We start from the raw sequence: 22,394 nt of genomic DNA, 5'->3' as shown, positions 1-22,394 counted from the left end.
TTAATTCATTATTTATTTCAGATGAAGGGTTACATTTGATGTTAGAATTTGTCTAGTTCCTCCATGCTGCTGATTGTACTATTGTTTATTTATGGCATCTGTGTGTTTAAAAAATTGTAATTGATAAATAATGCATCTTAAGTTGTGTATGCCATTTACCCATAGATTTATATATATTTATTTTTAAGTAGTAATCAGTACCAGCTGCCCTTAACCATGTGTAAATGGTACAATCTGAAATAATTATAACAATATTTACTTTTGTCTTTACTATTATTTTCTGTCATTATAAACCCATCTAAATGTCAAGAATATGGACAAGACTATAGAGCAATACTGATAAGCAGTGATTCTGTGTATCATTCTTCAGTTACTTCAACAAATATTCAAATGACCTTAAAATTGTATCGACAATTTTATAGATGTTAGTTTAGTTTGTGCAGAATTGAAGAGAAAAATAAAATATGTAGTTTTGGGACATTTGTCAATGCTGCACCTTGGTAAGGTTTGGTAAAAGTTGTCTTGCGCTTGCAGAATAATATATTTAAAAAAGTATTAACTGTTTGTGATGACTGAGGTAAACTATAATACAAACTAGTGACCAATTGGTTAAAAATAAATTTTTTAAACAATCACCTTAATTTCCCCTATTTCCCAATGTGAAGGCTAAATGAGAACCAGAACACATTTGACTTTTTGAGATTACCCTGCCAAGAAACTTTATTTCTCCATTTTAATTATCGTTGACATTTTCCAAATTTTTATATGTGCTAAGAAAAAGTTGTATATGGTAATCTGAATCATGGGCTGATTTCCTGGATCTCACTCAAAACAAGTAGAACGGTAAAATTTGGTGATTACAGAAGACCCACGTTAGGATTTTTATGCTGAAACTATTGTTTAACCAAGAAATATTCAAACTTACTATTGCATATTACCTTTGATGTTTTTCAGATCGACATTTTGGTCAATAATGCTGGACGTTCTCAGGGGTCCCTTTTTCTGGACACATGCTTTGATGTTTACAAAGCTATTATGAAACTAAACTTCTTTGGTACAGTGTCAATGACCAAGTGTGTTTTACCCTACATGGTTAAACAGGGGCAAGGACAGATAGTCACTGTCAGTAGTTTGGCTGGCCTGGCTGCAGCACCGGCTTCTACAGGATATGCAAGTAGTAAACACGCTCTTCAGGTAGTCAGTTTAACAGAGTTTGGTGATTATTTTGGGTATTACAATTTTAACAAATTGACTATTATTCTTCAGCAGTTAGTTTTTGAATGGTGTAGAGTTATTAATTTTGCATGAATCTTCAATTTAAGAACGTAACCTTTAAAAATGCTTGTAGTTTTGATAAAGAACTGAATGTATATAATTAAGGATAATTAAAATTGTATTATTAAAAAGTTAAATTTTAATTCAAATTCTGAACATATTGCTCTATCAGCAAAAAGGAGTTGTCTCCCAAAAAAGGAAAAGTATTCTTTTGTTTTTGTAAGATGCTGTGCATTGCATTGATAATGTCAGCAGAAACACAATGTATTTGCTCCATTATCAAGTACAAGCACAACTGTAAATCCTTGGAGATACTTGGATCTGATTTATTTTTGTTTACAGTAGCAAACTCTCTGCTGTTAAAGCACAAATTGATTTCAGCAAGGTGGAAGTGCAATAGTCCTGTCAAGTTTATATCAGCACAATGTAAGAGCAATCCAGCGGATCCCACTGCTGCCCTCTTCCCAAAGCTCTACAAACTCTTTCAGCATTTATCCAACTCCTTCAGATGGTTGACGTTCAGTATTTCTGGTGATGAATGCTCAGCCATGCCATTTTTCCTCATTTAAGAAGAAAAGTTTTTCATCATGTTGGTTTTGGTTCTTTTCCAGTCTTTTTCTTTCCATGTCATCTCTGTCAATGGGGCTAGTTTCTCTTTATCCTCTCTGCCTAAGGCTTTACGTTCTTATCTTCCCAGTTCTAAAGAAAACAATTACAGTTTCTCCGGTCCATCCATAACATTGAAGTCTATCACTAGAATTATTTCAGTGAAACTCTTCTCAACCCTGTCTAAAGCCTTGACATTGATAATAAAGTTTTGGCTGAGCCAGTGATCTGTAGAAATGCAATATAACCTTGTACTGTTATTGTTCAATTTATAAGGCATGCTATTATAACAACTTCTCAAACAGCCCCGTCACTTTCAATTCGTTATGTACTTATTCCCCAAGTCCCTTTTCTCCCACTTGTCCTTATTAGAATTATGCCTCCTTGTTTATAATAGCTCCTTCTCATTTTCCTACCAAAATGATACACTTTACATTTCTCAGCATTAATTTATCCATTTCTATCCGGCTGTCTAAATCCCCTTTAGGTTTAATTGCTGTCTCTTCCACAATTCACAATGCCTTTAAGTTTTCTGTCACTTGCAATTTGTAAATTGTGACCTGTACACTCAAATTTGAGAAAAGCAGTGGTACTAATATTGACCTCTGGGGAGCTCTACCATAAAACCCTTGAAACTGCAAAACAACCTTGTACAACTCTTTTCTATTTTCTGTTATTGAGCCACCTTTTTACTTATGGCACCACAGCCTCTTCTGTTCCATGGGTTTCAGGATTGAAAACAAGCCCAGTACGTGGCACTTCATTCAATGCCTGTTGGATGTCCATATCTATCATTTCAACTGCATTTCTGACATGGACTCTTGTTACTTAATCTAAAAAATTATATTGAATCAGTCGGACACAACTTGCCTTTTTAATAAAAAGTTCACACTGGCTTTCTTTGCTTAATCTCCACTTGTGCATATGATTACTAATTCTGCCCTGGACTATTGTTTCTAAACTTTCCCCGCAATTAGGGTTAGGCCTACTTGATTGCTGTCAAGTGCTGGCTTTATCCCTGCACAAGATTTAATGTTTGTATGTTCCAGTTCTTGGGCACCACCTCAAATCTGTAGATATTTAAAAGACTCTAACCAGGCCATTGTAGTTTTCTCCCTTATTTTCTTCAAAGATCTTGAATGCATTCCATCTGGACCAAGTAATTTATAAGCCCATTTGGAAACTTAATTGCATGATCCTTTCCTAAGACTCCAGTAGAAAATATAAGATTTTCATTAATCACACATAAATTAAATCACTCAAGTATTTTTGTGCAAATATTTAGAACATAGAATAGTACAGCACAGTACAGGCCCTTCAGCCCACAATGTTGTGCCGACCCTCAAACCCTGCCTCCCATATAAGCCCCCACCTTAAATTCCTCCATATACCTGTCTAGTAGTCTCTTAAACTTCCCTAGTGTATCTGCCTCCACCACTGACTCAGGCAGTGCATTCCACACACCAACCACTCTCTGAGTAAAAAACCATCCTCTAATATCCCCCTTGAACTTCCCACCCCTTACCTTAAAGCCATGTCCTCTTGTAATGAGCAGTGGTGCCCTGGGGAAGAGGCGCTGGCTATCCACTCTTATCTATTCCTCTTATTATCTTGTACACAAGATAAGATTTACAGTCTAGTAAAATTCTGGTAACTATACTCTTAAGTGCACCAACAGTAAAAATAAAAATATTTTGATGGTTATATCATAAATGCAAAATGTTATGATCCCATTTATGTATTCTGTTTTCCAGGGATTTTTTAATTCTCTTCGACCAGAGCTTGCTAATTACCCAGGAATTGTAATCAGCATGGTTTGTCCAGGATTCGTCCACTCAAATATTTTGAAAAATGCTTTTACTGGAGAGATAAATAAGGTAAAACAGGTTATAGATGTACTGATCATGGGTAGTTGTTGCTAGATAATATCCAGGATAGTTTGAGGATCATCATTCATGTCCTATGAAAAGCCATAGTGGTAATAGGTTTACTGCATTAACCATTCTTTTAAATAAAACGCAGTGTTTACAATGTTCATGTTAATGAAAATACCGATGTAGTACAGGGTAACTGCAAAATACTAGGCAAGTAAGTATTATCTTGATTCAGGAACAGTAGATTAAAATAAAAAAACAAGGAAAACTGACAAAAATATCAGTTAGATACAGTTAAATGTTGTCTTTTGAATCCCCACTTTCATTTGAGACACTGATTAGTTGCCTGGCATGTTTAAATACTGTACAGGGAAATATGGATTATTCTACTGTATTTTTGCAGTGTTTTTATGCTTTCTTTAGACTACAACTGAGAGTTCAGAACAAACCTGCAAAATGCCAACAGCCCGTTGTGCTCGACTGATATTAGTTGGAATGGCAAACCAATTAAAGGAGATGTGGATTTCAGAGCAGCCATTGCTGCTTTATGTTTACCTGTGGCAGTACGCTCCAACCTGGGCCTGGCTGGTAGCTGACAAGGTGTCAGTAAAGAGAGTTAAGAATTTGAAAAGTGGATTGGTAGGTATAATTTACTATAACTAATCAATGTATTTTGACAATTCCTTTTTATTAAGAAACTATCAGTAGAGTTTATCAGCTCTTTAGTAGCATAGCATGGTAAGGCTCAGAGTTAAAATCAGAAGACATTAATAAGAATTTTTAATAATGAAAAAGAAATTTAAATCTTGAAAAGGACCTTTACTCCATTTTTTCCCCCAAGTCTCTGTAGTGTTCTGTGGCAGAATTAACAATTAGGCTATTTTGCAAATCACAATATCTGCTCCCATCCTTTCATCATCTGATTATATAACAAAGATCTGTCTTTAGGTGAATCTATACTCCTGTTGAAATAGCTATCCACTCTAGTCCCTGCCACATGGTCCCTTTCCTATATTAGGTTAAGTGTTTTGAAGAGCCTTATTTTATATGGAAGACTAACTAAATTTATTTCAATGCAAAGATTTTATTGGTATAATAGTACATGTTGTCAACAATATTCAGTATCTGCATTAGAGGTACATTGGATAATATAAAGAATACCTTTCTGAAAAACAAATTATTAAGTGGTCAACAGTGGTATAACTATTACAATTTATTATTGGTGTCCCCCACTTCAAATAATTTCAAATGTATTGATTGTATGATGCAAAAGCCAAATGCCCTAATTGTGAATTCATAGTGATTCATTGTTTCTTGTAAATATCTCAGAATCTGAATTGGGCTCATTATCACTGAGATTAGTTGTTTTACAGCACCAGTACAGTGCAAAACATAAGTTACTGTTACAAAAAATAGTCCATAAGAGGAAGAATATTCATGGGTTCATGGACTAATCAGAATTCTGATGATGGCGGTGAAGTTGTTTTTCCTAAAATATTGAGTATGGGGCTTGAGGCTCTTATACCTCTTTCCTGATGGTAGAAACGAGAAGAGGGCATGTCCTGGATGATTAAGGTCTTTAATAGTGAATATCACTTTCAGGCACTGCCTCTTGGAGATGTCCTCGATGGTGGGGATGAAGCAGTGTTAGTCTACAACCTCCGCTGCAGCCTCTTTTGACCCTGCACATTAGTCTCCATACCAGGTGGTGATGCACCCAGTCAGAATGTTGAAATTTGATGACATACCAAACCTCCTCAATTAATGAAGTAGAGCCGCTGGCATGACTTTTTCATGATTGCATCAACCGCAGTCTTTTGGATTATGTAATATCTTACGGAACTCAGCAAAATATTTAACAATGAATTAAGTAAATTTTAACATAGCATTTCAAGATGACTTTAAAAGTGAGTAATCTTACACTGGCCAAATATTAAATCCATGTTGAAAGCAGGTAAGCTGATCTCTACATAACTCTAGATTATTGTGAACAATAACATTTTCCATTTAATTTTAAACTAAAAATGGGAAATGCTGTAAACACTCAAGCAGCACTGTAGAAAGAGAAACACGATTAATATTTTCGTCCTGAAATGTTAACTGTGTTTCTCTTTCCACAGTTGCTGTTTGGTCTGTTCAGTATTTCTAGCATTTTGATAATTGCCCTTCAAATACCAATTAATAGCAGATATATTCGTGGCACTAAATGGATTCTGCTCTGCTTAACAGCACGGTAATAAACTATAATATAATTAGAATATTCATGATGTGGTGTATCCTCAAATAATCTAAGCATGCCAAAGTAGATTTTATAATGCCAGTGAGATTTGCCTACAGCACAATAGTATGAACAGCTTGTTCTTTTCTGACAATTTTTTGTTGGCAATTTTTCATGATTAAGGATGCTGATGCCACATATTTTGGAAAGAAAAAGGTTAAAGCAACTTGAAGCTATGGCTATTTTGCTTTATTTGAAGGTAATGCATGTTTTGCTTATTAGTTTTATTGTTTACTTTGCATAATGTCATTTATTAAGTTATTTACATTAGGTAAATTCTGTAATGCTTTTTGTATTCTCGACACAATTTAAGAATGTGAAAGGTACTATGCAAATTTTAAACATGAGAAATTCTGCAGATGTTGGAAATCCAAAGCAACACATAAAATGCTGGAGGAACTCAAGTCAGGCAGCATCAATGGAAATGAATAATTGAGACCCTTCTTCAGGAATGGAAAGAAAGGGGGAAGACACCAGAATAAAAATGTGTTGGGGTGGGGGACGAGAAGAGAGAGGGAAGCAAATGTATAAATCTGTGATTTATGTTACCCAAATTTGTGATGTTGTTAATGTTTTGTCAGATTAAGCTATCAGAAATGAAGCTAACCACAAAATTTTTCCCCCTCTATTCAATTGAATTTTTTTCAGTACCTATTCTTGTAGTGCCAAGACCTCTAAAATAACTAGATTAACCAGTTTGTTTCTGCTGGGGGCCACTCAGGAATTGGTTTACATTCAAATCTCTGATGAACCTAACCCTAGCAGTATGTAAATAGGCAAACATGTTTTGTGGCACTGAGGGATACTAAGCAGATCAGACCCAACCTTAATGCAGCCTGGGTACAGAAAGAGGTTCATTGAGTATAGCAAGAGAAATGATGTCATTCAGTTGTTGTCATTAACTTCTGGTTTGATATAATTACAATACATTAAGACTCAAGATCCAGATGGGCATTCAGGATATGGGTTAATAGTCTTTATATATGAATGAATTAGCTTCTTCAGAAAACACAGGCAAGGAAGTAAATGTTAAGTACTGTTAAGCTATTTTCTCTTCTCTGAAGACGTCATTGATGTGGAAGTGCTGAAAATCATCCAGGACACTTGAGTAGTAAATGTTGGCAGATCAACCAAGTTTAACTTTGCAGTATTTAATTGACTTAAAAAAAGCAAGCACTTATGCCTGTGCTTTCTTAACATACATCACTGTTTTCTTTTCTCACACGGCAAACCTGCACACTACCAACAACTCCTCACCCTGCCTCCTCCCTTCCCGAGCACTACTTGATCACTTTAGACTTCGTTTCAGACACGTTGCAACCATGTCAGCAGGGTCAAAATCTATGTGTTTGTAAATGCATGCCTTAAGCTTGCTAACAGATTTCTGCCAGTGTATCTATTACTTTATTCAACCAATAGACCTGACACAAGAAAATAAATAGGAGAAGTAGGCCTTTTGACTCATGTCTACTCCGCCATCCGTAAGGTCATGGCTGATCATTTATAGCAGAACTTCTTTCCCTTAGTAACTAAAACCCTGGGATTTTAAATATTATTCAAATGCAACAAAGTTGTTCTTAGCAGCTCTGTCAACATTTACTATTCAGTCTCCACAACCTTCCGGGATAGAGAACTATCAAATATTTAGTACTTGTGAGTAAAAAATATTATTCAATTCTATCACAAATAACTGATTCCAGGCATTAAACCAGATAAGAGTATGAAATCTTCATTTATCCCTCTAAGAATCTCTCTACAACATTGATGACTGCATTGTTGCTGCTTCCTACACCAATGCTGATCTCATCAATTTCATCAACTTTGCTTCCAAACTCCACCTCAAGTTTACTTGGTCCATCTGACATTTTTCTCTCCTTTCTTGATCTCTCTGCCTCCATTTCTGGGGACAGACTATCCACTGACATATTTCATAAAACTACTGGCATAGTGGGTTTACCTTTTCCCACACTTCCACTTGTAAAAATGCTATTCTCTTTTCTCAGAGTAAGGATTTCTATCCATAACATCTGAGATTTTGTTCAGAGAAAGGGGTTTCCCCTTCCACCATCAATGCAGCCCTCACTTGCATCTCCTCCACTTCCCACACCTCATCCTCTCACTACTTATAACAGAGATAGGCTTCTCCTGTCTTTAGCTACAGCACATCATTCTCTGTAATCCACCACTTCCAATGGAATCCTACCACTAAACATATCTTTCCATCCAAACACCTCCCATATCCACTTTCCGTAGGAATCCTTGTCCACTGATTCCCCTCCAACACTCCCTCTTGGCACTTATCCCTGCAAGTATGGTAAGTGCTACACCTGCACCTACACCTCCTCTGTCACTACTGTTCATAGCCCCAAACAGTTCATCCAGATGAGGTGGTACTTCACCTGCAAGTTGGCGAGGACCATCCATTGTATCTAGTACTCTGTGTAATCTCCTCCTCTACATCAGTGAGATCCAGTGTTGATGGGGGGGGGGGGGGGGAGACTGCTTTTTTGAACACCTTCGCTCTGTCTGTCACAAAAGGCAGGATCTCCTGGTCACTACCCATTTCAGTTCAGCTTACCATTCCCATTCTGACGTTTCTGTCCATGGCTTCCTGTACTGTCATGATGAGACCACACTCAGGTTGGAGGAACAACACTCCATATTCCATCTGAATAGCCTCCAACCTGATGGGATGAACATAAATTTTAGTCATTTCTGGTAATTTTTTCTCTCCCCCCCGCCCCCCATTTTGCTATTCCCCATTTTGGTTATCCTGTCACCCACCCATCACCTCCCTATGGTTATGCTTCTTCCTTTTCCTTCATGGTCCAACTGTCCTTTCCTATCAGATTCCTTCAGCTGTTTACCTCTTCCATTTTTCACCTCCCAACTTCTTTCTTCAACCCACCTCAACCAACTGGTCTCACCTATCACCTGCCAGTTTGTAATTTTTCCCCTCCCCACCACACCTTAATCTGGCTTTTGCACCCTTCCTTTCTGGTCCTGATGAAGGGGCTTGGCTCAAAACGTCAACTGTTTATTCCCCTCCATGGATGCTGTATGACTTGCTGAGTTCCTCCAGCATTTTGTTTGTGTTTCTCAAGATATCTAGCATCTGCAGAATCTTGTCTTGTAAGAATTCAGTATGTTTCAATAAGAACATCTGTCATTGGTCTAAAATCTATAGATTATAGGTGTAATCTGGTTAATTTTTCTTCATGTGATAAACCGAACATCCCAGCAATCAATCTGGCAAATCTTTGCTACGCTCTGTATCAAGTTTATGCTCTATCATATTATCTTCATCATTTAAGTTTTGTGAATTTTGCCATCCCTGTCTGCCATCATGTGGTTTGTGAATTCTGACCAGTTTAAATGGCATCCACCTCTTGGCTGTGAACTTGCCCAATGACAGCTGCTTTCAGTTTACTTCCCATTGTCACTCCCTAACACTGTAGCAGCACTCCCTTCCCTGTCCACCCCCCACCCCAAGTTCCAGTCATATCCTTATCCATAACTATCTGCAAGCTTAGAGTTCCCTCTATTGTTTCAAAGTACATTAATGCTCAAAGAATGTATAAATTATACAACAGAGATTTGTTTGCTTACAAGCAGTTGCAAAGCAAGGAACCCAGAAGAACCTAAAAAAACCAACTCCCAATGCGCAGTGAGGGGGGGGGGGGGAAATCAAATCATGCAAACAATAGAAGCGAGCAACAACAGCATTCCGACCCAAATTGAGTCCTTACATCCAAATCCCTGGACCAGCCCAGAGCAGGCCCCAGGCCTTGTATTCAGTTCATCATATTAGCGGGGCAAATCACCGCAAAGTTCGCAGACACAAACCACAGCAGCCAGGGCCAGTCTCAGTTTTGCAGATAGAGAAGCCCCCAGCCTACCTGGATTGGCGCTTAAATTGTCCGAACAGCAGATTGTAACCCCCACTAAGACCCAGTATAAAAATATAACCTTTGGTCCCCTCTGTGAAATTGGTCATAGATTGTGAAAAGCTGAGGCTTAAGCACCAATCCCTACAGAACCTCAAACAAGAGAAAATCTGCAGATGCTGGAAGTCTGAGCAACACACACAAAATACTGGAGGAACTCAGCAGGTCAGGCAGCATCTATGAAAAAAAATACAGTCGACATTTCGGGCAGAAACCTTTCATCACTAGTAACAACCTGCACGCTTAACAGGATCTATTTATTCCCAATTGTGTTCTTTCATTCCAATAACCATTGTCAATATATTCAGTCTGACTCTATGTATCCAAGTTTATTGAATAAACCCATATAAGATCTTGTCTCAATCTTCAAGGATCAAATCAGAAGTCTGGTAGAACAGTCTTCACTTACCAGGCTGACTGCAACAACTATCAATAAACTCTAACATATTTAGGACAAAGCAACAAACACAAAATGCTGGAGGAACTCAGCAGGCCAGGTTGTATCTATGGAAAAGCATAAACAGTCGATGTTTTTGGGCCAGAATCTTCATTAGGACTGGATAAATCAGAGCAAAAAGGCAGGGGGAGGGGTAGAATCACGATTGGAAAAAAGTCAGAGCCAGAAGGCAATACAGTAATATACAATAAGGTAGATTGTATGGTAGGATTCACCAAGAGATTTTGACTACAAGAGTAAACTCTCAATTATATAGGGCCTTGTTGAGAGCTCACCGGGAGTATTCGTTCCCCCCCCCTCCCCACCCTGCTCTGACTTTTTTTCCCCCCAGTCCGAATGAAGGGTCTCAGCCCAAATGTCAATTGTTTACTCTTTTCCATAGATGTTGACTGTCCTGCTGAACTCCTCTAGTATTTGGTGTGTGGTGCTTGGATTTCAATCTCCAGATTTTTTCTTGTTTACATTCAGGTTAAAGCACTGTGTTTGAATGGCAACTCTGAATATTCATTTCCTGCACCTCTAGCACACAATTTATGTTATCATATATTACCTTGATTTTTTTTTTGTAGGCATTTATAGGGGGAAAAATATAATTTTACAAAACACTGTACATAAACGAAGTCTGATATGTACAAAAAAAGATAGTATAAATAATACTGGTAAGTTGTAAAATGTCCTTGAAAGTGAGGCTGTAGAAGCAGTTCAGATGAATGGTGAATGAGGTCAGTTCAGGATGGTTTTGGAGCATGATGGTTGCAGGGTAATAACTGTTCCTGAACCCAAGGTCTCTATACCTCTTGTCTGATAGTTGTAGTGAGAATAGGATCAATGGCTTGAGTATGCACCATCTGCAAAATAATTACTCAAACAGCATGTTCCAAACATTTAACCTTTATCAACACAAATGACAAGGATATATTGAATTGAACTGATTCAGAGCCAGTACCCCTCTAACTCACATACCATCCTGACATAAAAATATTTCTGTTCGTTCATCATTCTAAGTTCTGGAGAAACCTGCTCAATAGCACTGGGAGACAAGATCCAGAAAAAGAGAGATCTATAGAATTGTCACCTATTGTATCTCATCCTCGAATAAATCCAGATTTATCTTTAACCTATTCTTTACATTTATCTAAATGGTGAGCATCTGCTGAATAAGTACAAAGTTTTGACCATTACAGTGCAACTGTGCAATTCTATCTGCAATGTCAGTTACCTTTGCATGAGATGTGCAAGATCTGTAGAGCATTTTAGTAATCCAGAATGACAAAACACTAGGTGTTTGCAGTAGGTAAAGATTTAATTTTAAGGTTAAGAGGCAATAGGTTTTCTATTATATATAAATACTTAAACTGCAAAAGTCAAAGCTGAAATTTTATTGTAACTTCAATATATACAAATCTATAACTCTAACAAATTTGATTAAAAAATTTATTGCTCATCTCTGAAAAACTGAACTAAAATACCAGCATACTATAAAATATTATATTAATTGGACAGTGAAAGGATTTATTAACCAATTCATATTGTGCAACACTTAAAAGGCACTATTAATAATGCTGAAGATTAATTCTTGCTTGGTTGAAAATTTTAAACATGTTCTTAAACGAATGCATGTTTTCTGGCACTTTTAGTACATTTCCTTTACAGTGCATATAAATTCCTTCTGTATTTTATTTTGGCTTGTGATAGTATCAGATGGTGTGGTACCTGTTTGGGAATTTTCAGACTTTTCTCTCAGATTGCAGATGAATACCAAGAGTATAGCTCAGATCAGAAAGTAGCAATTATTCAAAGAATTAGTACCAATTCACTATACCAACATTGTACCTGACTTTGAAATAAGTTTATAGAATTAATAAAAATAATTTACTGCTACCCTAAATTCTTGCTTCCAAATAAAAATTTATCAAAAAAATTAACAAATACATACATGATTCAATTTAATTTCAATGTGCCAGAGGATATTAATATCAGATTTTAGCCTCAGTGATATCTCCAAAACTTCATTTAAATTTGTGTCATCTTGAATTAGACTACTTGCCCTAAAACTAAAATGCTCTCATCAAAAACAGAATGGATAAAATATCATTTTTGGTATCAGAAATTTATGGCAGAAGTTAATGAAAAAGAAAGAAATTTAACTTTTTTTAATAATTCTTATATTTGATGTAATGAGATCTTTGGAAATGAGACATTTAAAATTCTTCAGTCTCATGGCTTTAAAAATCTGGCATCATTTTAGAATTTAAAATGTTTGCAGAAAATATACTGAACTGCATTCTACTCTTGAATGAGACTGGCACATGCTGAAATACAGGTTCATAGTTCTTTTTTTTTTCATTTTCCTAATCCAAATATTGGCATACTTTAAGAACACAGAGGGAGCGCAGTTGAGCATAATTCAACAGGTCATACTTTTCAGGAGTAGTAGGGCTGCAGTCCTGTTTAATTTCTCAACTACATTCTGTCATCAACTTTCCATGTATACACAAATCCATCAATTCTGAACAAAAACTTGGAACTAATTTTACAATTACCCTGAATTATTTTTGCATAGCTGACACGCTTCCAAGTAGTGCACTTAATCATATTAGTTCATTTTGAATCTATACTGAAGCGTGAGGACAACATTTGATTTTCAGTGTTTCTATAGTAATAGCTCAGTTCTGATTGACCAGTACTATAAATTACGTTTAGAATAAAGACACATGAATTGGTGGAGATGAATAGATGGGATAGCCAAGGGGAGGATTAGCTGACTGCACGGTTAAATTTCTCAGTAGCACAGGATGTGCTTGTATACTGTATCGTTCCTCATCATCGTTTGTAGCATACAGTAGCTCCCAAGACAAGTTGGCCCACTGACCCCTTATTGCTTCTGCATTTAATCGTCCAACATGCAATAACATTTCTTGAAGTGACAGTACACGTCCTGTATACAAGCTCTGCAAAAGAGGCATGGTTTTAATATGACCAAGAAGTAAAATTACAAAATTTGTATAACAAAATCATTTTGGCAATAGATAGAGAAAATGAAACCCCCAAGTCCCTGTAGTACTACCAATGAACTTCAGAATCAAAGTATCAAATCTAGGAAGGAACTGCTATGGAGATACAAGAGACTGCGGATGTTTGAATCTGGAGCAAAATATAAACAGGGTCTCAGCCTGAAACATCAGCTCTCCCTCTGCCTCCACAGATGCTTGAAGAACTGCTACGATTAGATTGTCTGATTATTATATTTTTAAAAATCAAAATTAATCATTTATTTCTTTTCATTTACAGTACAAGTGAATCAACAACATGGCTAATTAATAGTGAACTGGTTGAAGGTTAAATCAGGAGTGTCAATTAAATGGAGCTACTAATGATTAAGCTTTCAAAAATAATAAAATTCATTGTTTTACAAATAAGCTAATAATAAAAACAATGGTATAAAAATAAAAATCTCCCTTTTTGTGGTACTCACCAGACTGGGGTCATAGCCCAAGGAAAAAAGATATGGTTTCTCCTGTAGTACCGACTGCTGCCATTGGGGCTCTGATACCATTCCAATGAACCAATTCCTATCATACTCTTCCAAGTAATTCACTAATTCAGCAAAACTTTCAACTGGACCTAGACTGGCTTTGTCAAACGTCAGCTTGAAGGTATATCTATTAGGAAACAAAATGTTGTACCATTACACACTCTGCATTTCAGAAACTACACGTATCAACATGCAGGTTTACTATGGAATCAGTAAGTTTGAATGGTAGAACACTTCTATTGGAGCATCATAATTACCTGAATGCCTTTAGTGCAAGTGTAAGCAGCTCTGGTTTTTGAGTCAACCAATCTAAACCCAAAGACCATGGTATATCACCGGAATACAGTTTGAAGATCTGATTGGGGCTTGGGATTGTGCAGTCAGTTCCAAACATTATACCACAACAAGTCATTACCACATGGGAATACATATCCTTCAAAGTTGTATCTCTTATCATTTCCAAGATAATAGAATGTTTTTCATTACAGTGAAAAACATTCAAAAGACCAAGAACAAATGAATACCAATCCTCAGGGAAGGATTTCAACAGTTCTTGAAGCAGCAGTGGCAAGAACGGCCCTGATAACCAATTCTCTGGCACTTTCAGCTTATGTGAATAAGGAGAACTGAAAACAACAACTGGGACCACTTCATGGGTATTTGTCTCCATTAATACACGTTTTCCTTTATCAGTAGCAGGAAGTCCATATACGGGTGTTCTTTTTGGTAATTCTTCTTCATTTATATCAGAGGTTAAGCTTTGTGTTTCAAGGCTCCCAGGAATCGATGCTATAATAGGTTCTGTTGTCCTTTGCTGCATACCTGTAGTGTTTTTAGCTAGACATATGTCAGACTTTTTTCCTATGGACTCTTGTTCAAATATATCGTCGTCTGACCAATCAGGAAATATTTCTGAATTTATGCTAAATGAATCTTTATGATCTTTAGAAGATTCTGTTTGCATTGAAGTAACTGTATTTCCTTCTAACCAGGTAGTATTTTGTTGTAGTGGCTGATTGTCTGGAATGTTTTCAGATTTTGATTTATTATTTATGTAATGTAAAAGTACCCATATAAAAACTTTAGCAAAATCTTCCTTTAGCTGTTTTAAATTTTCCAGAGAGTCAATGATTCCTGTTAATACATTCCGTGCATCAGAGTAAACCTGCACTGGTAGTACAGTGGATGGAGTCAAAATGTTGCCAAAATGTTGATTTAAAAAGCAGGTTTTTGCTTGTTCACTTTGTTCAAAGCTCATTTCAAACACTTCATCCACTCGTCGAGCTTCTGCTGTATGGCACGATGTTTCTTGCAGCTCCAAACCCTGACAAAGAAAAACAAACAGCACCTTCTTGTTAAATATAAAAATCAGTCTGAAAATGACAATACATACCATCTTACATCTAGAGTTGAACAAACAAAGAAATGAGTATAAGCAATGCCAAGGACAAAAATTTGAGTCTATCATCAATGTTTGGCACCACTGGAAAATAATACCATGAAGTGTCACAAATCAGATAACAATAGGGCAGTTAATAACTAGTATAAAATATATGCAGTTATTTATTGGTATCTGAACAATTAACCAAACACAGGTCCTCTTTATGTTATGTCAGTTCCATTCCTATAAACCAGGGGCCCACGGACCCTCTTGGTTAATGGCATTTGTCTATGGCATAAAAACGGTTGGGAATTCCTGCTACAAACTGTTTGCAAGTCAAAAATACAGTTGCAAAGTGGATTCCCATGCGCCAGACAACACCTGCAGCCTTGCAGCAGCTGGCAAATCCACGCTAGTGTCCCAAATCTCATTCATGTGTACACAATTTGAGCATTTGTAGGCTGATCTATAAAGATTAAATTTTGCTACAAAATGATTACCAATACTGTATATCCTACTGTATTATGATATAAAAGAATAAATTTGACAATGACATGTTTTGTTAGACACTGGAGAGTAGAGTCTGTCAAAAAGTACAGTTGTGTTGAGATCAGATTATTGCTGTTCATCAAAACACACATTGCTAGGATGATATGAATTCTTCAGGAATCTAGTGAGTTGTAATATCTCCCAAGAGTACAGTTTTCATGCAAGTTTATTATCCTATCCAATATGTCTCATCCCCAATTTTGCAATGTTAACATTCAGTATAACATGAAATGTTGATATCCAGACTCATTCCACATGACCTTGAATGATAGAAAACAAACTTGGAATCAACATTCAGGAGATATGCAGTATGGTACTGTAATTATTTAGAGAACTGCATTATGCAAAACAGTTTTTTGTTGGGTAATGAAAACAATACCTTAATATTAATGCAGCAGTAACGAAAACCTCTTTCTAAAATTAAGACCCATACTAGACGATCCTGAAAGCGGCACAAGAAATGAGAGCCGGGTGTAGGATTTCCTTAAAATGAAAAGTCAAACAATTGGGTTACACAATTGGAATTTTAAAAAAACAAGACAACACAAGGACTTTATACACAAAGTACACAAGGAAAGAAAAATAATATGCACATGTAAAGCAAGTAAGTTTTTTCTGCACCTGTATATACGTGTATTTTTGCATATGACAATAAACTTCACTTTGAAATAGTATCCCTTATAATAGCTGGATACGACAGAGAGAGCTTAGAGAGGTATGGTTCAAGAAGGTAGCCTACCACCACCTTCTCAAAGGCAATTAGAATGGGAAAATAAATGCAGGCCTTGACAGCAAAATGCTGATTACACAGCTTCAGTATATATAACGTCTGGTATTAATTACATTTTAACAGTGCTGAAAGAATAGATAGTAATATTGTTAAATGACTGAATTTGAACCCAGACACACAACTTGAGCTCATTATACACTGCACAAGCTTATTTTTTTTAATTGGTATCTTCTTTGAATCTTCAGTTCACAACATGTTGCTGTGTTACAGCTAGTGCAATGTCTAAAAACACAATATCTTATAAGGGGAAGTGAAGGGATGGGTTAGTAAGTTTGCTGATGACACAGAGGTTGGGGGTATTATGGATAGTGTGGAGGGCTGTCAGAAGTTACAGCGGGACATTGAAAGGATGCAAAACTGGGCTGAGAAGTGGCAGCTGGAGTTCAATCCAGATAAATGTGGAGTGGTTCATTTTGGTAGGTCAAATATGGCAAAATATAGTATTAATAGTAAGAGTCTTGGCAGTGTGGATGATCAGAGGGACCTTGGGGTCTGAGTCCACAGGACACTCAAAGCAGCTGCGCAGGCTGACTCTGTAGTTAAGGAGGCATACGGTGTATTGGCCTTCATCAAGTGTGGGTTTGAGTTTAAGAGCTGAGGGGTAATGTTGCAGCTATATAGGAACATATATATGGTCAGACCCCACTTGGAGTACTGTGCTCAGTTCTGGTCGTCTCACTACAGGAAGGATGTGGAAACCATCCGAAGGGTGCAGAGGAGATTTACAAGGATGTTGTCTGGATTGGGGAGCATGCTTTATGAAGACAGGTTGAGTGAACTCTGCCTTTCCTCCTTGGAGCGACAGAGGATGAGAGGTGACCCGATAGAGATGTATAAGATGATGAGAGGCATTGATCGTGTGGATCAGAGGCTTTTTCCCAGGGCTGAAATGGCTGCCACGAGAGGGCACAGGTTTAAGGTGCTTGGGAGTAGGTATAGAGGAGATGTCGGGGTAAATTTTTTAGAGAGTGGTGAGTGCGTGGAATGGGCTGCCGGCAATGGTGGTGGAGGCGGATACGATAGGGTCTTTTAAGAGACTTTTGGATAGGTACATGGAGCTTAGAAAAATAGAGGGCTATGGGTAACCCTAGTAATTTCTAAGGTAGGGACATGTTCGGCACAACTTTGTGGGCAGAAGGGCCTGTATTGTGCTGTAGGTTTTCTATGTTTCTATATTAATATAATTATATATTTGGGCAAATAGTTAATTGATACTCAGATTACATGGACTTCTGAGCATTTTAAACTATTGGAAACAGAAGGATAAACAATGAATGGGCAAGTTGAAAATAAGATTCAGATATATTACAAAAAGCGAAGTGATATTGTTTTAGTATTTAGAATATATAAATTGCAGGACTTATATAAGATTGTTTGGACTTAAGAAGCTAGCTTGGTCTATTAAAATAAGTAAGGAGAATCTGAAACATTTGGTAATGTTTGGAAATTGAAATACCTATGAACTACCAAGAACAATAATATATAAATGTAATTACTTACTCAAGCTACCAGCTGAAAATGCTGTACAAAATGCTGCAGCCAGGTTTTGCTTCATATGCTGGTAATATACTGAATCAGGATATATACATGCAGCGGCACCCACAGATCCAGGCCAGCTTTTATTGGGTCGTGGGAATCCCACCAAAAACACTGGAAGTGTAAACAGCGGAAGTAAAGGGGCTGAAAGTGCTGAGGCAAGAGCAATGATTGTCAGCACAACTGGAAACAAAATGATGTTCAAAATGATGATAGCACTGGAAGATTTGCGACGTTGCTTCTTTTCTGTCCAAGAGGAGATAAGTACAGTCAAAGCAAACTTGAATTTGGTAACTGCTTGAAAGAAGCGATCTCGTATAATACCAACCTATAAAATAGGATAGAAAAGTAACTTATAGTTCTTCAAAAATTCTGACGAGAATATCAGCAAGCAGCATGCAAGTTGTTTCATCCTTGATGCGGAAGTTGTGAGGAATAGTGTGTCAATGCAGAGGCTCATGGGGTGGTAGGTGAGGACAAGAGGAACTCTATCCCTGTTAAGGCTGTGGGAAGATGGGGCGAATGCGAATGTTCGGGAAATGGAGGAAATGCAGGTGAGCATAACAACAGAGAACTGTTGCTTTTTATTCAAAAGTGTACATTGAAGATTTCTTTACTATCTTGTAAGAACACAGAAGTTCTCAAACTGTTAATTATAGTCAGCTCTCACTGGATTCAGAATAGTTTATCCATATCCAGCTGTCAAGTGGTAAATAATAACCAGGAAAATGAAAATTTAACAAGTAGTTACCATTAAAAGTTGAATTCCTGTGCCCAAGTTGCTCCACCACACTAAACTTGAATGCAATGTGGCAAGTTGCACAATTCCTATCACTACCACTTCCAAAAGTGCATTCTCTGTATGTTGCCATACCTATTTAAATAGACACATTAAAATAGAGAAAATACTTTAATTATATCAAAATCAGTAACAATTGCCCCCAAGTGTTAAAGCTCATCCCAAGACATTAAAAAAAACTTATGATCCACTGAAAACATTGAAGTCTCTTCCCACTAATATTGTGACTTGGATCTTGCATGTCAGCAGTGAATGAGCACCGCTTGCATTCATTTTGCTTACAGTTCCCCATGTTTTGAACAAAACTTTGGACTATTGGGAAACAACTGCAGGGCTCTGAAAATATATGAACACTTCAAGTTACAATATGCCTCTTCAACCATTCAAAATGAAAAATTCTTATTGAGACACAGAATCTAAACCACAAAGAGTGGATTAAAATAAAGGGAAAGGAAAAGATGTTATTGTGAGGTAAGGAGGGCAAAATGACATATCCTTAACAGCCTAGAGGAACAAATCTCTATAATTATAAAAAAAAATCAAAAATGTTGTTTAATAATAATATTAACTTTTCAGGTTGATAAAAATCATTTGCACTTGTACAGCAAAGCTAACTTTACATGTTGTTTGTAGATAGGCATTGCAACTTCATAATATCCAGATATTTAAATTTCAAATCTTTTCACTGACATACAAGGAACTGAATAAATTTAATTGCACCAAAACAGTCCATAACTTACCATGCGAAAAGCTCGTGTGAACCCAATACAAAGGGATGCCGTGTGGAGATACTGTAGTGAAGAATCCACTGACAGAAAGGCTACCATGGCAAATGGAGAGACTGCAATAACAGATCATCATTATAATACCTTAATCCACAGTAGTCATCAAAATACCAAATATTTCACAATGTTATGAATATCTTGAAAAGGTTTTGATGATGATCACATAATTACAGCTCCTAACTTTTGTGCCTTAGTATCTATTCCGAGGAGTTCTAATGCCAGTAATACAAATAATAACCTCACAAATATATTTTCAACATACTTAAGACACTGTGAGGTTACAAGTACATTATTGAGAACACAGCTAAATCCTCAGAGGGAGCATTTTAAAAGAAAATAATGTTTACTACCGTGCAGTAAAAAAAACAAGTTTTATTGTTTGTGAAGTGGAGAATACCACGAATGTTCAATTGTCACAATACTCAATTCCATTCACATCTCTTCACAATATTAAGTAGTCCATCCCTGGATGCAGCAAGACCCAACAAAACGATGGGAGTAGCTTCATAAGAAAGACTGCAGCAGTTCAAGAAAGTGGCTCATTACCACAATCTTGAGGGTAATTAGGAATAGGTTATGAAAAATTACGGAAGGATCTTTATCACTTATGTATGTATGCTAAGGACTGGCAAATTACCTTTAATCTACAAACCCCATTTCCAGAAAAGCTGGGATATTTTCCAAAATGCAATAAAAACAAAAGTCTGTGATATGTTAATTCGCGTGAACCTTTATTTAACTGACAAAAGTACAAAAAGATTTTCAATAGTTTTACTGACCAACTTAATTGTATTTTGTAAATATACACAAATTTAGAATTTGATGGCTGCAACACACTCAACAAAAGTTGGGACAGAGGCATGTTTACCATTGTGTTACATCACCTTTCCTTTTAATAACACTTTTTAATCATTTTGGAACTGAGGATACTAATTGTAGTAGATTTGCAATTGGAAATTTTGTCCATTCTTGCTTGATATGAGACTTCAGCTGCTCATCAGTCTGTGGTCTCCATTGTCTGATTCTCCCCTTTGTGATGCGCCATACATTTTTAATAGGAGATAGATCTGGACCGGCAGCAGGCCAGTCAAGCACACACACTCTGTGTCTACAAAGCCACACTGTTGTAGCCCGTGCAGAATGTGGTCTGGCATTGTCCTGCTGAAATAAGAAGAGACGTTGCCTTGATGGCAACACATGTCTCTCTAAAATCCTAATATACGCCTCAGAGTCAATGGTACCTTCACATACATGCAACTCACTCATGTCGTGGGCACTGATGCACCCCCATACCATCACAGATGCTGGCTTTTGCACCTTTCGCTGATAACAATCTGGATGGTCGTTTTCATCTTTGGCACTGAGAACTCGACGCCCGTTTTTTCCAAAAACTAGCTGAAATGTGGACTCATCTGACCACAGCACACGGTTCCACAGTCTTGCGGTCCATCTGAGATGAGCTCAGGCCCAGAGAACTCGCCGGTGTTTCTGCATAGAGTTGATGTATGGCTTCCTCCTCGCGTAATACAGTTTCAAGTTGCATTTCTGGATGCAGCGACGGACGGTGTTGAGTGACAATGGTTTTCCGAAGTACTCCCGAGCCCAGGTGGCTATAATTGTCACAGTAGCATGACGGTTTCTTTGGCAGTGCCGCCAGAGGGCTCAAAGATCACGCGCATTCAACAGCGGTTTCTGACCTTGCCCTTTACGCACTGAGATGTCTCTGAATTCTCTGAATCTTTTCACAATATTAGTACCTTAGATGTTGAAAGACCTAAATTCTCTGCAATCTTGCGTTGAGAAATGTTCCTTTTGAACTAACAATTCTCTCACGAATTTTGGCACAAAGGGGTGAGCCACGACCCATCCTTGCTTGCAAAGACTGAGCCTTTGATGGACGCTACTTTTATACCCAGTCATGATACCTCACCTGCTACCAATTAGCCTGCTTGATGTGGAGTCTTCAAAACCGGTGTTACTTGAATATTCTGTGCACTTTTCAATCTTATTTTAACTCTGTCCCAACTTTTGTTGAGTGTGTTACAGCCATCAAATTCTAAATTTGTGTATATTTACAAAATACAATTAAGTTGGTCAGTAAAGCTATTGGAAATCTCTTTGTACTTTTGTCAGTTAAATAAAGGTTCACGTGAATTAACATATCACAGATTTTTGTTTTTATTGCATTTTGGAAAATATCCCAACTTTTCTGGAAATGGGGTTTGTAGATAAATGTGAGGTACTGCATTATGGGAGAACAACAGTCGTCGGATGAGGTGGGATCAGTGGTGATAGGGCATAGGTAGGACTTATACAGTAAACTGTCATACCACGGGGACGGTCCTGTAAGAGAGGGATCCTAGGAGTGCAAGTGTAGAGTTGGATGGTGAGGAAGGTGTTTGGCATGCTGATTTTCATCTGTTAGGGTAATGGGGTATTGAGTATACGAGTTGGGAAGTTGTGTTGCAGATATACAAGACTGATGAGGCTGCACTTGGAGTACTGAATTCAGCTTTGGTTATCTTCTTGTAGGAAAGGGGTTATTAAACAAGAAAGAGTGCAGAAAAAATTTACCAGGATGT

General features: G+C 37.2%; 2 protein-coding genes across 4 annotated transcripts in view; one reads left to right on the top strand and one right to left on the bottom strand.

Annotated features, from left to right (window-relative positions):
• The window catches only part of dhrs7 (dehydrogenase/reductase (SDR family) member 7), a 29,368-nt gene extending 15,265 nt beyond the window's left edge, over nt 1–14,103 (top strand). Inside the window, exons 5-9 of the mRNA XM_072271294.1 lie at nt 955–1,194; nt 3,636–3,758; nt 4,179–4,394; nt 6,157–6,232; nt 13,729–14,103. Of these exons, the coding sequence (XP_072127395.1) occupies nt 955–1,194; nt 3,636–3,758; nt 4,179–4,394; nt 6,157–6,204 (627 nt within the window). The 3' untranslated portion in view covers nt 6,205–6,232; nt 13,729–14,103. The remainder of the gene's footprint in view (nt 1–954; nt 1,195–3,635; nt 3,759–4,178; nt 4,395–6,156; nt 6,233–13,728) is intronic.
• pcnx4 (pecanex 4) overlaps nt 10,750–22,394 on the bottom strand; it is a 28,975-nt gene continuing 17,330 nt past the window's right edge. For all 3 annotated transcript variants that reach the window (XM_072271247.1, XM_072271264.1, XM_072271254.1), the window contains 7 exons: nt 19,768–19,868; nt 18,980–19,102; nt 18,193–18,556; nt 16,282–16,385; nt 14,230–15,296; nt 13,913–14,099; nt 10,750–13,388 (listed from right to left, as the gene is read on the bottom strand). In XM_072271247.1, coding sequence (XP_072127348.1) covers nt 13,137–13,388; nt 13,913–14,099; nt 14,230–15,296; nt 16,282–16,385; nt 18,193–18,556; nt 18,980–19,102; nt 19,768–19,868 — 2,198 coding nt within the window. In that variant the 3' untranslated portion in view covers nt 10,750–13,136. The remainder of the gene's footprint in view (nt 13,389–13,912; nt 14,100–14,229; nt 15,297–16,281; nt 16,386–18,192; nt 18,557–18,979; nt 19,103–19,767; nt 19,869–22,394) is intronic.

This window comes from Mobula birostris, chromosome 1 (genome assembly GCF_030028105.1).
Source record: "Mobula birostris isolate sMobBir1 chromosome 1, sMobBir1.hap1, whole genome shotgun sequence".
In the NCBI taxonomy this organism is placed as follows: Eukaryota; Metazoa; Chordata; class Chondrichthyes; order Myliobatiformes; family Myliobatidae; genus Mobula; species Mobula birostris.
This window is presented reverse-complemented; position numbering and strand designations above follow the sequence as displayed.